This window comes from Lates calcarifer, linkage group LG7_2, assembly GCF_001640805.2.
Source record: "Lates calcarifer isolate ASB-BC8 linkage group LG7_2, TLL_Latcal_v3, whole genome shotgun sequence".
NCBI lineage: Eukaryota > Metazoa > Chordata > Actinopteri > Centropomidae > Lates > Lates calcarifer.
Window position 1 is genome coordinate 7,757,291 of NC_066854.1, and position 13,032 is coordinate 7,770,322.

At 41.6% G+C, this 13,032-nt stretch overlaps 1 protein-coding gene across 3 annotated transcripts in view; it reads right to left on the reverse strand.

The window, feature by feature from the left end:
- LOC108872990 (interleukin-1 receptor accessory protein-like 1) overlaps positions 1 to 13,032 on the reverse strand; it is a 266,950-nt gene that overhangs the window by 16,338 nt on the left and 237,580 nt on the right. For all 3 annotated transcript variants that reach the window (XM_018660973.2, XM_051066061.1, XM_018660974.2), the window contains 2 exons: positions 10,749 to 10,881; positions 763 to 908 (listed from right to left, as the gene is read on the reverse strand). In XM_018660973.2, the coding sequence (XP_018516489.1) occupies positions 763 to 908; positions 10,749 to 10,881 (279 nt within the window). The remainder of the gene's footprint in view (positions 1 to 762; positions 909 to 10,748; positions 10,882 to 13,032) is intronic.

Below are 13,032 nucleotides of genomic sequence, written 5' to 3' on the forward strand. Positions count from 1 at the left end.
GCTGCGAGCTTAAAAGAGAGGAAAAATATCTACTATGTAAATGTATTCAACACTGACAACTTTAAGGCTGCAGAGGACCCCCCCCCCCCCCCCCCCCCCAGCCTAGCTAAAAATTAAAAAAAAAAGAAAGAAAAAAACTCACTTATATAACCACATTGAAATGTGAGCATCCCTATTTAAAATCATCACAGAATCAACTTTCAAACAGTTTTCCTCTGTGAGGTGAAATCAGGGGGAAAAAAAAGACAAGAAGGAGGGGGGAGGGCAACAGTGGCCAGTGATGAAAGATGAGAAAATGTCTGAGTGAGAGTTTGGCGATCAAAGGAGGATTTGTGTGTATGTGTGTGTGTGTGTTGGGGGAGGTCATTGCCAGACAGTCAAACAGCTTGTCTGGCATCATAACACCAAAGGCTGCCTCTCTCTCCGAAAAGCCCTTTTTCTTTCTCTGCAAACTAATGCTTCCTCAGGCCGAGGTGGATGAATAGGCTTTCTGGACCATCTACAATACTGTCCCATTTTTTTCCCTCCCTGAGGCGGGAAACAACTGGTCAATTCCCAGAATCCCACTAGTTGTTCCTCTTTGTACTCAGTAAATTGCTCTGAGAGATTCGCTCATTGTCAGAGTGAAGGCCTGTGGTAGTAAATTGTGTTTTTCACCTCCAATGCAGTAACACACCATTATTAAACACCAAGGCTCTTACATTCATCTCCTATATTCATGGTAACATACTGTAAAACCTTTTGTGTGTGCACCTGCCTCACCTTTCTTGGTGAGCTGAATGTTGGCTTGTCTCCGCCCGTTGCCGTTCTCCACGTAGCAGGAGTAGTTGCCGAGGTCACTCTCCTCCAGAGAGTCGATGGTCAGAGAGATGGAAACCTCCTGTTCCCCCAGGTGTTCCCGGATTGTCCTGCAGGGGGCGGCAGAGAGCAAAGAAAAAGGGAATCACATGGATGACTTTTGCGGTTGCCTTTAACCAAGTTAACCAGATTTTTTAATACTTTAAATTGAATAGAGTCTGGCTTCATTGCAATTATTCTACCTGACTAAATTCTTTGGGCGTTTTATTTGGTACATGCAAACTAAATGAGCCAAACAGGCTTTAAAGCTGCACCAATTCATATTTTTATATTAACAATGGACTACAATAACTAATGTGCAAAGTGCCACTTACAGTCCTGAAACCAACTCTGTAGTTCTCCCTATTTCTACAGAACGCTTTACCACCTTTCAGCTCATTGTTTTGGTTTTTATGGTCTTTAATGTTTTGGTTCACCTCACAATATTCAGCAGACAGAGAGCAGCATTATTATCCCCTGAGAGTCTTGTTTGTGTCTAACTGCTGAATGTCCAATATTCTGTCTACACCTTCTAAACTCCCAACTCCCAAGAAAAGTTTTTGTTTGCTTTTGCTGTTTAATGTTCTGCTTTTTTCAACAGCTGGCTGCTAACTTTCTTTTTTCTTTGTTTTTATACTGGGCAGACAGCTTTTTCACAACAGTCCAAAAGCCTCTAAAGAGCCAAGTAAAGCTGAGGAGAATGGTGGAGTCGAGTAAATGGGGTGCCACTATGAAAAACACCTTTCACATTGCACGCAGTCATTTGATCAATTGTTAGTAGAAATATTGATTACAGCAGCTTTAATTAATATGCTATAGTTAAAATTTGAGCAGATCAGAAAAACACCTGCTAAAAAGTGACAGAAACATTGCTATGGACCTGATTTGCCTCCTAATTTACTAAACCAGTGACAAATTTGTGTGTCTATTTGAATATGAAGCAGAGCAGCAGTGAGATACAGCATGTAAACTGGATATATTAAAGGAGGGGATTGTTGGATTGTTAATGTTCTTTCTGGCTTTGGTAATTTTACCTGAGAGAGTGAAAGAGTCAAGAATAATTGCCTGCTCCCTTCATTTCCCCTTCATTCATCTTAAGAAAAACACGCAGAAAGTGTTTGCCTGGCATGACAAAGTAGATATGGTAGACTTTTGGAGCAATCTGATTTGGACCCAGACAGATCAGGGAACAGCAAGCTGATAAAAAGAGGATCTGTTATTTGAGCCGAAGACAATGTCGAACATGAAGTTTCTGATGGTGGACAGCCACTGTGGTCAGTAAAATGAAACTAACATACAAGCTGCAACACTGACATGACTTGAAACATTTACCCCAAAAGGGAGTCCAGTTGGCTCATTACTGACTGTGAGGTGTAAATCAAAGCAGCTTTTGACAGCCCTCTTTTAAGAAGTCTGATTGGGATGAGGCAAAACACGTAAAAGAGGAAAAAAAAAAAAAAAAAAACAGACTCAGAACATCAGAGAACATATAGAGCTCAAGTTGTGTTTTTAATTTTGGAGTCCCAGTGTTTGCAGGTACGCTCTGTGACTACAGATTGCAAATAACAACGTCAGATCAGATGTTCTGAGTCTGTGTACCAAAAAAAAAAAAAAAAAAAAAAAAAAAACCTAAGGAAAACAATAACTCTAGACTGCAGGCAGTCAAAAAGTCATAAGTAGAAAGTATTGACTCTTTAATAAAATATGGATTTTTCTGACAAAAAAAAAACTTTACCCCAAGGAAATTTGAGTTGTGTCTACAATATGCATCCTAAAATTCATAAATCATGACCTTGGAATTATAAACTTCCATCCGAGTGGAGTGCAAGTCTCAGGCATTGTCCCTGATTTTACATTTTCTACATAGAACTGCTAGAAAAATACCATTATATTGTACATTTACACTTATCTTTCTCAAATTCTAAATATGCAGATAAATATATTAGGCTGGTTTAATTCTAAGTTTTATAATCTGCTGATATTTGTGGCAGCCTCCAGTGTTAGTGTTTTAGTTCACCTGTAAAACAAAAGCACATAACAAAGGTAGGAGGTGACAGTCTGTAACTGACAAGATGCAGGCATTGAATGAGTCATGACAGATTTCTCCCATGAAAAATACTCCTTTCTTGACTTGCTGAGGCGCTTGAGGTCTATTGGTTGTGACATGTTGGTACGGGCATAATAGTGTGACTGTCATGATGCACTACAGTGCTGACCTATCACAGAACATTTTGCCACGAGGGTTAGCGAGGGAGGAAAAAAAAAAGCTCTTTTGATGTTTTTGTTAAACAGAATTCAGCCAACACATGCAAACGACTAGAACCCACTGCTCTGACTCGATCACACTGACTGTAGCGGCAGGACACTATGACACTTAGATGCCTATTTTTCTTCACTTAACACTTGGCGGGGTGTTGTGTTCATTAGCAAAAAATGGATTTTTCTCAGCCTCCTCTTCATTATCGCTGTCTTCCTCATTTAAATGAGGGGAAAGAACAGCATCATGATATAGCAAACTGGCTGCAGTGAGAAGCACTGACAATGCCAACAAGCTGCCAGGAAAAGATGACACCTCAAAATGTCAAAGTATATATTTAACACTTTTGAACAAACTAGGCACTTCCTTACAAAGCTCTTCTTTAATAGAAACTAGTATCTGTAATCTGTGGCCAGTGCTAAAGCTGTGACTTATAAGTCAGACATTGTGGCTTTAGTCAGTCTACAGGTGGGAGCTCAAAAACCATTTAAAAAGAACAATTGATTAAGCTGATCTGATACTGGGAGATAGTTTGTTTCAGTGCTAGAGCTAAAGTAAAATCTCTCAGCTGAAGTTGAGGCATGGATAAAAACAACTCCTATACACACTGCCAGCCTCTCAAGATGAGAGGTAATATTGTCAGGGCAAATTACCAGAATGTTTGCATTAACAAAACTATGAGTCAGCTACAGTCAAGCTAGAAGCTCTGCGAGGCTGTACTCAAGCACAGCTGTGCTTTGATCTAAATGCTAACATCAGCACGCTAACATGCACACGGTGACAACGCTAGCACGTGCAATGTAATTACCATGTCAACAATCTCAGTTCAGTGTGTTTATGATGCTAATATTTGCTAATAAGAAGTAAAACCAAAGCAGAGCTGTGACTGATGGGAACACTCTTGATTTTACTAATTACTCAATTCCCAAAAGCAAATTTTGGACCCTTTGTATAGACTTGGTCATGTACATTTACAGTGTGATTTTACTGCAAAGAGAAGTGCAATCCCTGACTCCTTGCTCATCTCTGCAAAGATGGCTGATCAGGGCGTGAGGTGGATGAGAATGTTGAAGTAATGGTTTCTCTTAATCTGACGCTCAAAGATGTGAGGGTACGGTGTTTTCAAATCAAGGAAGGAAAATCATTTTACACAAGGAAAGAATGGCTTCTAACACGATGAAGCATTGCCTGTGGGAAGTAAAAGGAATGCAGCTTTTTAGCTGTTCCCAGCTGTAATTGTAATGCCCCAGAGTCTGCTAATGTTAGCAAGTCCAGCTAAAGCAAGTGTAAAACAAACAAGCAGATGGCAAAATAAACCCAGTCATACTTATAAAGCCTGTTTAGAGCATTTGTAACTGTGACAAAAGGAGCACAACAGGAAAACAATGATGATAAACAGAGCTCAATATCTCCTGCTGGGCTGCTGTGCAAAGCAGGAACGATGTATGTGCAGATAATCTTTTTAAGGTTACAAAAATTGCAGCTATTTCAAACCCCGTGTTTAATGATGCATGGGGCTAATAGTGTGAAAAGGTACGAGTGCCACTTGTGCATTCATCTGCTGCCTGCTGTGGGGCATCTGAATATGAAAACTCATCTAATACTTGTTGATCAATGAACAGACTAAACAAAGCAGATTGTAAAGTGCTGGGGAAATAAAGACAAACTACAACCACTGCTACCATGGCAATATCTTATATTAACTTTACAAAGTGCTGCTAATAATTGCTACCGCACAGAAAATATCATGCTTGCAGTGAAATTTCTTTTATTGACCATGCACAATGAAGAACCATTAGGGGTAATTATTTTGTAGCTACATGGACTAGCTGCTTTATAAAAACTAATTATGAAGTAGTACTAAGCTGATCTCCTGCAGAGGAGCGTAAAGGTTACTTCCTGGGTTAAGGCTTTTGAGAGTATGTATGTGAAAGGGAAATGAATTTACCCCTTTCCCTTAATTCCTGTGAGCTTTCCTGACACTCATCCTTCTCCATTGGGCAGCCAGTCGGGCAGAGATGTGGGGCTCCACAAGGTTGGGATATAGATCCACGCTGATGGCTTTTTAAAGAGGTGGCACCCATGTGTGACGCAACATAGACTGAGCTGAAACACTGTAGGTGTTAGCAAAGAAAAAAAAATCTATCTTTGTTTTCCAAAAAGAGTCATATCCATCATACTTGTTAGTGAAAGCTTTGAGTGTGTGTGTTTGTGTCTACCAGTGAGGATTCATGTGTGTGAGAGAGAGATAAACAGGAGGGCTGCTGAAAACGAGGAACCACGAAGCATGAACCCTCCCACACAAACATCTGGCAGGTGGTGTGTATAAAAGTCGAGGACAGCGGTAAGCTGGTGCCGTGTAGTTGGGTGGAAATGAAAGTGCACCAGGATCCTTGATGCTGTACACTGCCAGGGAGACTGTAGCACCGCGATGACTCACTGAAATGCTCCAGGTGACGTACAGACACACACCTTAGGGTCATCTTGAAAAACATCTGAGTTTGAGTTTGGATTTGTAACTATACATTATCTGTGAGTGTACTAGCGAGTTTTTACACAGACCAGGGATCACGCGAGAACAGAGGTGTGTGGCTTGTGTTACGGAAACCACACAGCATGGGTGAAAGCAAGCAGCTCTGTGCCTGGGAGGCAGAATATTACAGCATCATTACTCATTTCAAACACGAGCAAACATCTCACATGAGCCTGGAACCTTTTATTGGACAAATGCCTCCTTTGAATGTGCTGCAGCATGATCACACAGGATCCTATCATCATCTGTAAGCACTGTGATACGTCTTGTCCTAATATCATTTTGTACGATCTCTCTCGGCAGCCACAATGTGACACCTGAACTTTTGAACTGCACCGCGTTGTCATGCTTCGCTTTATTTTAAAACACATTGCTGGCTGTGGCTTGATAAAATTTCAGTCTGCACTCTTCCTGACTGGCCCCAAAGGTAGATTTGAATTAGATCAGAGCAGGTTCTCTTAAGAAGATTTGAAATGTAAAATTGCGTACAATGACACATCACCCGCTAGGCATTGGCTTGGCATGTTTCTGCCACACTGTTATCAGTTAGTAGAAGGCTGCACAAAATGGCAGGCTGCACAAAATGGTTAAAACTGAAAAAGTATGCTCAGGTTTAGGGTGGGGGGATCCCAATGGTAGAGGTGACCCACTGGAGGTCATGTACTCTAAGAAGGGGGCACCTGAGCTAGGGACAAAGTCCGTTTACAAAAGGAATGCCTGCGTTGTTGTGCTCCTTCTGTTGCTCTGTGATCCTGACCCACAAGAAGACAGATAAATGGAAAAAGAGCATGCTGAGAATTCCTTGTGTTTGTCAAGGTAAAGGTCAGCGCTGGTATGTGGTAAAACTGTGGAAAACAGGCAGCACAGTAGAACAAGAGAGACTCATATAGACTGATCGGTTTCTTAACTGGTTTTAAAGAAATCGTTTAGCATTTTAGGAAATAGGTTAGAGGAGAACATTAAATATGAAGCTATGGCCTGCACCCAGTAGATGAGTTCCAATTAAAAACATTCTTTTGGAAACAGCCATGCTAGCTGCCTTGGTTCCATCCTCATATTTATTGCACAGACGTGTGACATTGTTACTGATCTTCTCATCAAACTCCCGACAAGAGAGGGGAAAAGCAAATTCAATTGACTGTCCTTTTAATGTCATAATAATGTCATCAGTGCGATACAGACTGCCCCCACTCATTCGCCATTAAACCACCTAATCAGAAATGTAAAAACTTCAGTAAAGGTTTGTATGATTGTTAGCCTGTCCTCGTGGCATCAATGTCAGACTCTAAAATGCTTGGAATTACTAGGTTTGCAGCTCTAACAGACAGTAGATGCATTGCTGGACCCTGTAAGTACCTGTTATTTCTATGAATATATCTGTTGGAGCAATAATTAGGAGTTAGAAAATGAAATTTTACACTTGAACTGCTGCTAAAAAGGGTGCTGCATGCCCGTACACCAGGGACTGAAACTTCCTCTGGTTTAAACTTAAGCAGCACGGCCTTTATGTCTGTATTCCACGCTGTGTCTTCACCTCTGAGATCCATGAAGTCTTCTTCTGCAGCCACAAAATTTTATATCAACTCAGAATCTCAGTGGTGAAACATTGTGCCAAAAGCTCCATTTCATGTATTACAGGCAGCCCTTCAGGGAATACTCCTGTGTGATTAATTTCCATTTCAAAGCTAAAAGCTCATGGAATGATGTCAGGGAGTGGGTTTGAAGTGGTGCACATTCAAATGGGAACAAAAAATAAAATAAATAAAAACATGCAGAGGGAGACGGTATCACGCGGTGGCACACAACAAAAATAAGCACTTGAAAAACTTGAATGTGCACACATTGTGGACACCCACTATACGTGCACGGGCCTCTTCACATCTGTCCCTGCGCACACATACGAGCTTTTCAAAGCGGCTCAGGGTCACAGTTTTGATCTCTTGGCTTGTTACCTCATTTAACTATCATATGAAAGCACGGTTTCCAACCACATTTGACGGACTCCTCAGTATTCCTCCTTCTCATCATTATTAAACCACCTACCCAATGCCGCCACCTGCCGCCCTCCCCCACCTCCACCACCCCTCTCCAAATCCTGTAGGCTCTAATTGGCCTGGTGTCCTTCACTACAGAGTGCGGCGCTGAGAGCTGGATGCGGCGTGCTAGCAGGCTAACAGAGACATCTCGAAATGCCAGGTCACAGACTGGGCCGCTAACTCTCCTCCCAGCCTTGTCACGTTGCTTACAGTTAACCTTTTCATTAGATGGCATTTGTCGACAACGGGAATTTTCTGGTTATGTGTGTGGTCGGTGGAAGCAGTACAGTGGGGCCGGGCATGAAAGGGTGTGTCCTGTGTGTATTTCAGAGTGGACACGCCTACAAAACTGTCCTGCTGAACAAATAATTAACAGTGAATAAATAATTCCTTAACACAACCCTGTTTTGATGTTATTTATGACTGGCTTTTCTCAGCTAACGCCATTTAATATATTTAAAAGCATTAATTACCTCTCTATATTCTTCATTGTTTGTGGCTGGAATCAAATCGCCTGCCTACACACAAGAAAACAAGAAACGATGGATGAATGTAATCCAGCATCTCTGTTTGTAATTGTATCTCCCTGACATCAGCTTCACTCCTCTCACTCTCCTACAGATGAATCTGAGCTGTATTAAGTTACTGCTAATGAAATACTTCTAAGTGCTGCTGCTTCAAATTAAAAGCATTCAACTGGCAAATCACTGTGTGGCTTTTAATGTGAAGCAGGCACAGGAAATGCAATGTATTTGCACTTTAAAGAGATTCACCAGCTGCTCTGTTATATGTCTGACAAAGCAGCTGATCGAGGAGTGTTTGCCGCACAGATTTAATTAAGGCTGCAATCAACTTGTCTAGGTTGTTTTGCCCAAATTAGAAAAAAAAAAAACACAGTCTCTAACTTTACCCTCGTGGTTAGCCATGCAGGTAGCCACAAGAGAAGAAGATTAAAACCTTTAGAAAAGTTGTTGTTTGTGAGGAAAACCAAACCTATCTGGTGTATTTGTTAGACACCACTAAACAAGGAGAGCTTCCTTTTGATTTTGTTTCCTTAGTTGTTCAATTTGACACGCCCCCTTCCTCCACCTTATTGTCTGAACACCCTGGCGGTGTCAGTGGAGCAAGAATTTCCTCTTCACTGCTAAAACCCCAAAGAGAGATTATTGGTTGCTCGCATTTTTTGTAACAACATCTGGGAGACAGCGACCACTCCACTGCACAGATGCATGACATTCAGTTAAAATATGTTAATTCTGAGGCGACACCTTTCCCACTTGGGTGTCTGTCAAGGTATTTATTTAGTATATTGTATAATCCTCTTTTCTTCAGGAAGTCTCTAGTCTCCTCTCTGCTGCCACTACATGTGATAATCTGATCATGATCAACCTGTGTGAATAAAGGCGAAACATAATAATGCTTGTGCCCTGAGGTTTTTTCATGTCCACTAATAACATAGTATCAGCATTGTGTCACGTGTATGATTGATTATTCCTCTGAGGATGAGCACACTAGTCGAGCTTTGATTGACCTTCACTGCCTGAAGATCAGCTCATCCCTTTGAGAAAAACATGTGGGTGAAGTGAGTGTATTGTTCTGCTCCTATCAGTCCACCAAACAGTGACCTTTCCTCACGTGGCTAAAAATAAAGGGAATATCAACTACACTGTGAGTGTGGTCATCAGTCGCACATCTGAGCCAGTTAATTAATCGAATTAATCATACACAGATTTTGTCTTACAATCATCAAGACCTCACATAGGATAAAGCCATATTCACTGTACTGTGAGCATCAAGTATACACTGGTTTGATATTATGATATGAGCAGTCTCCTCTATATCCCATAAATAACCTAACAATGTTGTAAAAAGTGATAATTGTAGCAATAAATTCAGTGCAGTTAAAGGTGAAGTTATGGAGTTGTATCATCTATGCTGAGCAAAGGTAAAGAACTGCTGTAGTTTGTTTACGGTCCATTTTAAAATTATGCTGGATGAGATCCCTGTGCCAGTGTTTTCAAGCTAAAACAACACATTGTCCTTTTTCCACCACTTTTTTCCCCAACATGACCTGAATACAGTGCGAGCCAAAACAAAGAGCCACCACCAACGGAAAACATCAACTTGTCATTTAGCCAAATGCTGCATGCAAAGTTGTAATAATCTGAGGTTGTTTTTTGTATCTCACTGCTCCTGAGTTTTTCTAGACTTCTTTTCCTCACAACAAGCACTCCTGTTTCAGACACAAAGGAGAGGTTATTTGTTGCCATAAAGCTATATGCGAAGTTGCCATTAAAAAAGACTGACCCCATGTTCTATTTACCACCTGCCACCTAGAGAGAACAATATCTTTGAGAGAAGAACTTGTAATGTTTTTCCCATACAACATGAATGCTGCAAAACCTAAAGTAAGGAGAGCTCCTCTTAAAAAATGGAAGCTTCTCACCGGCCAATTAGATGGCACTGTTGGACGGTCAACCGGCTTCGGGCGGTGTGTGTGCCTGGCTGTCGGGTTTCCACCTAGTTTTGGAGTAAACAGACCTCTGTTTCCACTGATGAGTGCGAACCAAAAGATGGAGGTCACCCAAATGGAAAAAGGAGGCTAACACAGAGTTTCCATCTGCTGAGCTGCTCTGCTATTACCGCCTCCACTTACATTTCAGTGCAAAGCAATGGCTGATCACTGATGGAGCTGTGCCTGAACTGTGCATATATATTGTACATGCTAAAGAATGCATAGCTGTCTGCATTATTGAACAGCCACATAAAGCATTCATGAAAATCATTTAAATGATAGCTTGGCAGTGAAAGGTTTCTTTTATTGTTCAGTTTGTTGATGTGTGGTCACACAGTTGTGGTGACTGGGTTTAAAGAGGTGATTACCAGTTGAGCCCCAGGGTCCTTTGCTGCTTTTGGAGGGATTAGAATTATCTCATGAATTTGTTATATGTTGTTCAAGCTCTGCTTTAATACTAACTGGTTTGGAGAATATTCACCCTTAATGCATAGGTTTTTTGTTTTATTTTTGTTGTGACTTTTAACATTACGCTCAAAATCAGGCCAGCTCTGACTCTGAAGGTCTTACTTGATGTCGCTCTCCTGAACGCGCTCCTCATCCAGATCCTCGATGAACTTCTCCCCCTTCATCCAGTAGATGAGCGGACTGACGTCTCCGCTGTATCCGAAGAACGCTCTGCACGTCAGGTTGACAGGACTTCCTGAGAAGGGACAGGAGACAAGATGTGGATTGTTAGTAAGCAACATAAAAAAAACACACCGGGGGGGGGGGGGGACAGATGCATGTCAACTCTCTACAAAATTGCAGTTATATGATATTTGCTAGGCGGCACGGTGGTGCAGTCGTTAGCACTGTCACCTCACAGCAAGAAGATTCTGGGTTCGAGCCCCGCGTGCCTGCGTGAGTTCTCTCCGGGTACTCCCGCTTCCTCCCACAGTCCAAAGACATGCAGCTTAGGTTAACTGATAACTCTAAATTGCCTGTAGGGGTGAATGGTTGTTTGTCTATATATGTGATGGACTGGCGATCCGTACAGGGTGCACCCCGCCTCTCGCCTAATGACAGCGACCCGTAACCCTTAACAGATAAGTGGTATAGATAATGGATGGATGATATTTGCTCCCTTCCGTGTAATTCTTCTGCCTGTTAAATGATGCAATGGTCTGCTGGTGTGTGCTGCATGTCAGTCAAGATGTACTGTTGCACTGTGGTTTTTCCTATCGCCATCAACCACCTCAACATTGAAAAAACAAGCAAAAGTTACACACCTACACGCACACACACACAAAACACCACTTGTTTTTCTCAACATCATCCATTGTATGACAGGTGCTGGTTAGAACCTGCCTGGCCAACACATAGCCAGCGGCAAATCAAACACATACAGTAAATATGTCAAAACAATAGAAGATCACAATCTCTGTACTTTTTTTTTGGCTGTGCTCCCTGAGGTGGTGAATATCTGGTGATACCTGATACTGGAATGAACGCCAACCCCAAACACCCAGACTTTCATGTTCTTCCTGTTATTAAACCCTGTTATTTTCCCCTCAAGAACTCCATCAACAGCCTCCTCAATTCCACCAATTCCTAAACCACACATCTGGCTCTCTGGATGGAGGTGCCATCTTAAACCATCCCGGACCCTTTTTAAATTCCCCGACGGCCTCTCAAACTTTAAAACACTCTCTTGAACCCTCTTTCACTGCAACTTCACCACACTGGTGCGCCTTCATAAAAGCTCTCAAACTCTTCAGCAGCCTGTGTCAGACCCATCTTTCAAACTTCAATCACTGCATTTTGCAGGAAGTGCCTTGGAAAATTGGAAAAACTACAATACGGGGCAGCTTTTAAAGACAATAATTTGTGCTATTAATTCATAGAGCCTGTTGAGAACTCAAAAAATAACTGTTGCTGTTTGCACTTAGGAGTTCAGTGAACTAGACTGTGACTGAGCCAACCTTCATTTATCATTGTTTATGTGATAAGAAAATAAAGTGCTTTATGCTTTTCTTTGCTTGACTGCACCTTGAGGTGCCTTACTCCCTAAAATTCCACTGCTTTTTTTTTTAAATGCTCCAAAGTGGCAACAAAGTGCTAGTGATGAAGGTGACTGTGGCTAATTAGCAACCAGGACCCTGATGTCCAGACAAGCAAGTTCCAAGAAGGGGAAAGAAGTCGAAACCTATTTACTGCTGTCAGAAAAAATGATAAGATATCAGGACTTGAGAGGCCGATTCTCTGAGATACCACGAACAAAAGGGAAAAGAAAAGATGACTGAGAGGCATAAAGACAGACCACACTTGGGGGTACATGCATGATATAATTGTTGGATTTGTATCTCATCTCTAGCAAGCAGCAGTCAGAGCTACATTAGCATTCATTTGGTCCAGTGTTATCTCTATTCTTAGCTGTGTTTTGGTCTCCACCTCCTAAGTTAAACATCTGTTTCTGAAGCTTACGTCAAGCCCCACTTCATTCACTAGCTACACACTAACTTAGTCTGTCTGCCACCATGCTGGGCAGGTAGCACGGTCAATTCATCAGAGCTTTTTCGCTGGATGTTGAAAACATTGATGACAGTAGTGAGACTGAATCAGAATGGAGATAATGCAGAGCTGGGTGAGTACTCTTTGTGGGTTTGTCTCTGAGCAACCTCTCTCTCAGTACAATCAGTGTAATTTGATCCATTGTTAATATAATAATATTGATCTGTGCTACTTTGAAGTTTGAACAGTAGCACTTGAGTGCTCCAACATAATTTGAGTGGAAGTACTGAAAAGTTAAAATGGCTAAATCCTTGTAAAGGAAAGGTAGACTAGGCTCGACTGAATAGCACGTGTAATATTT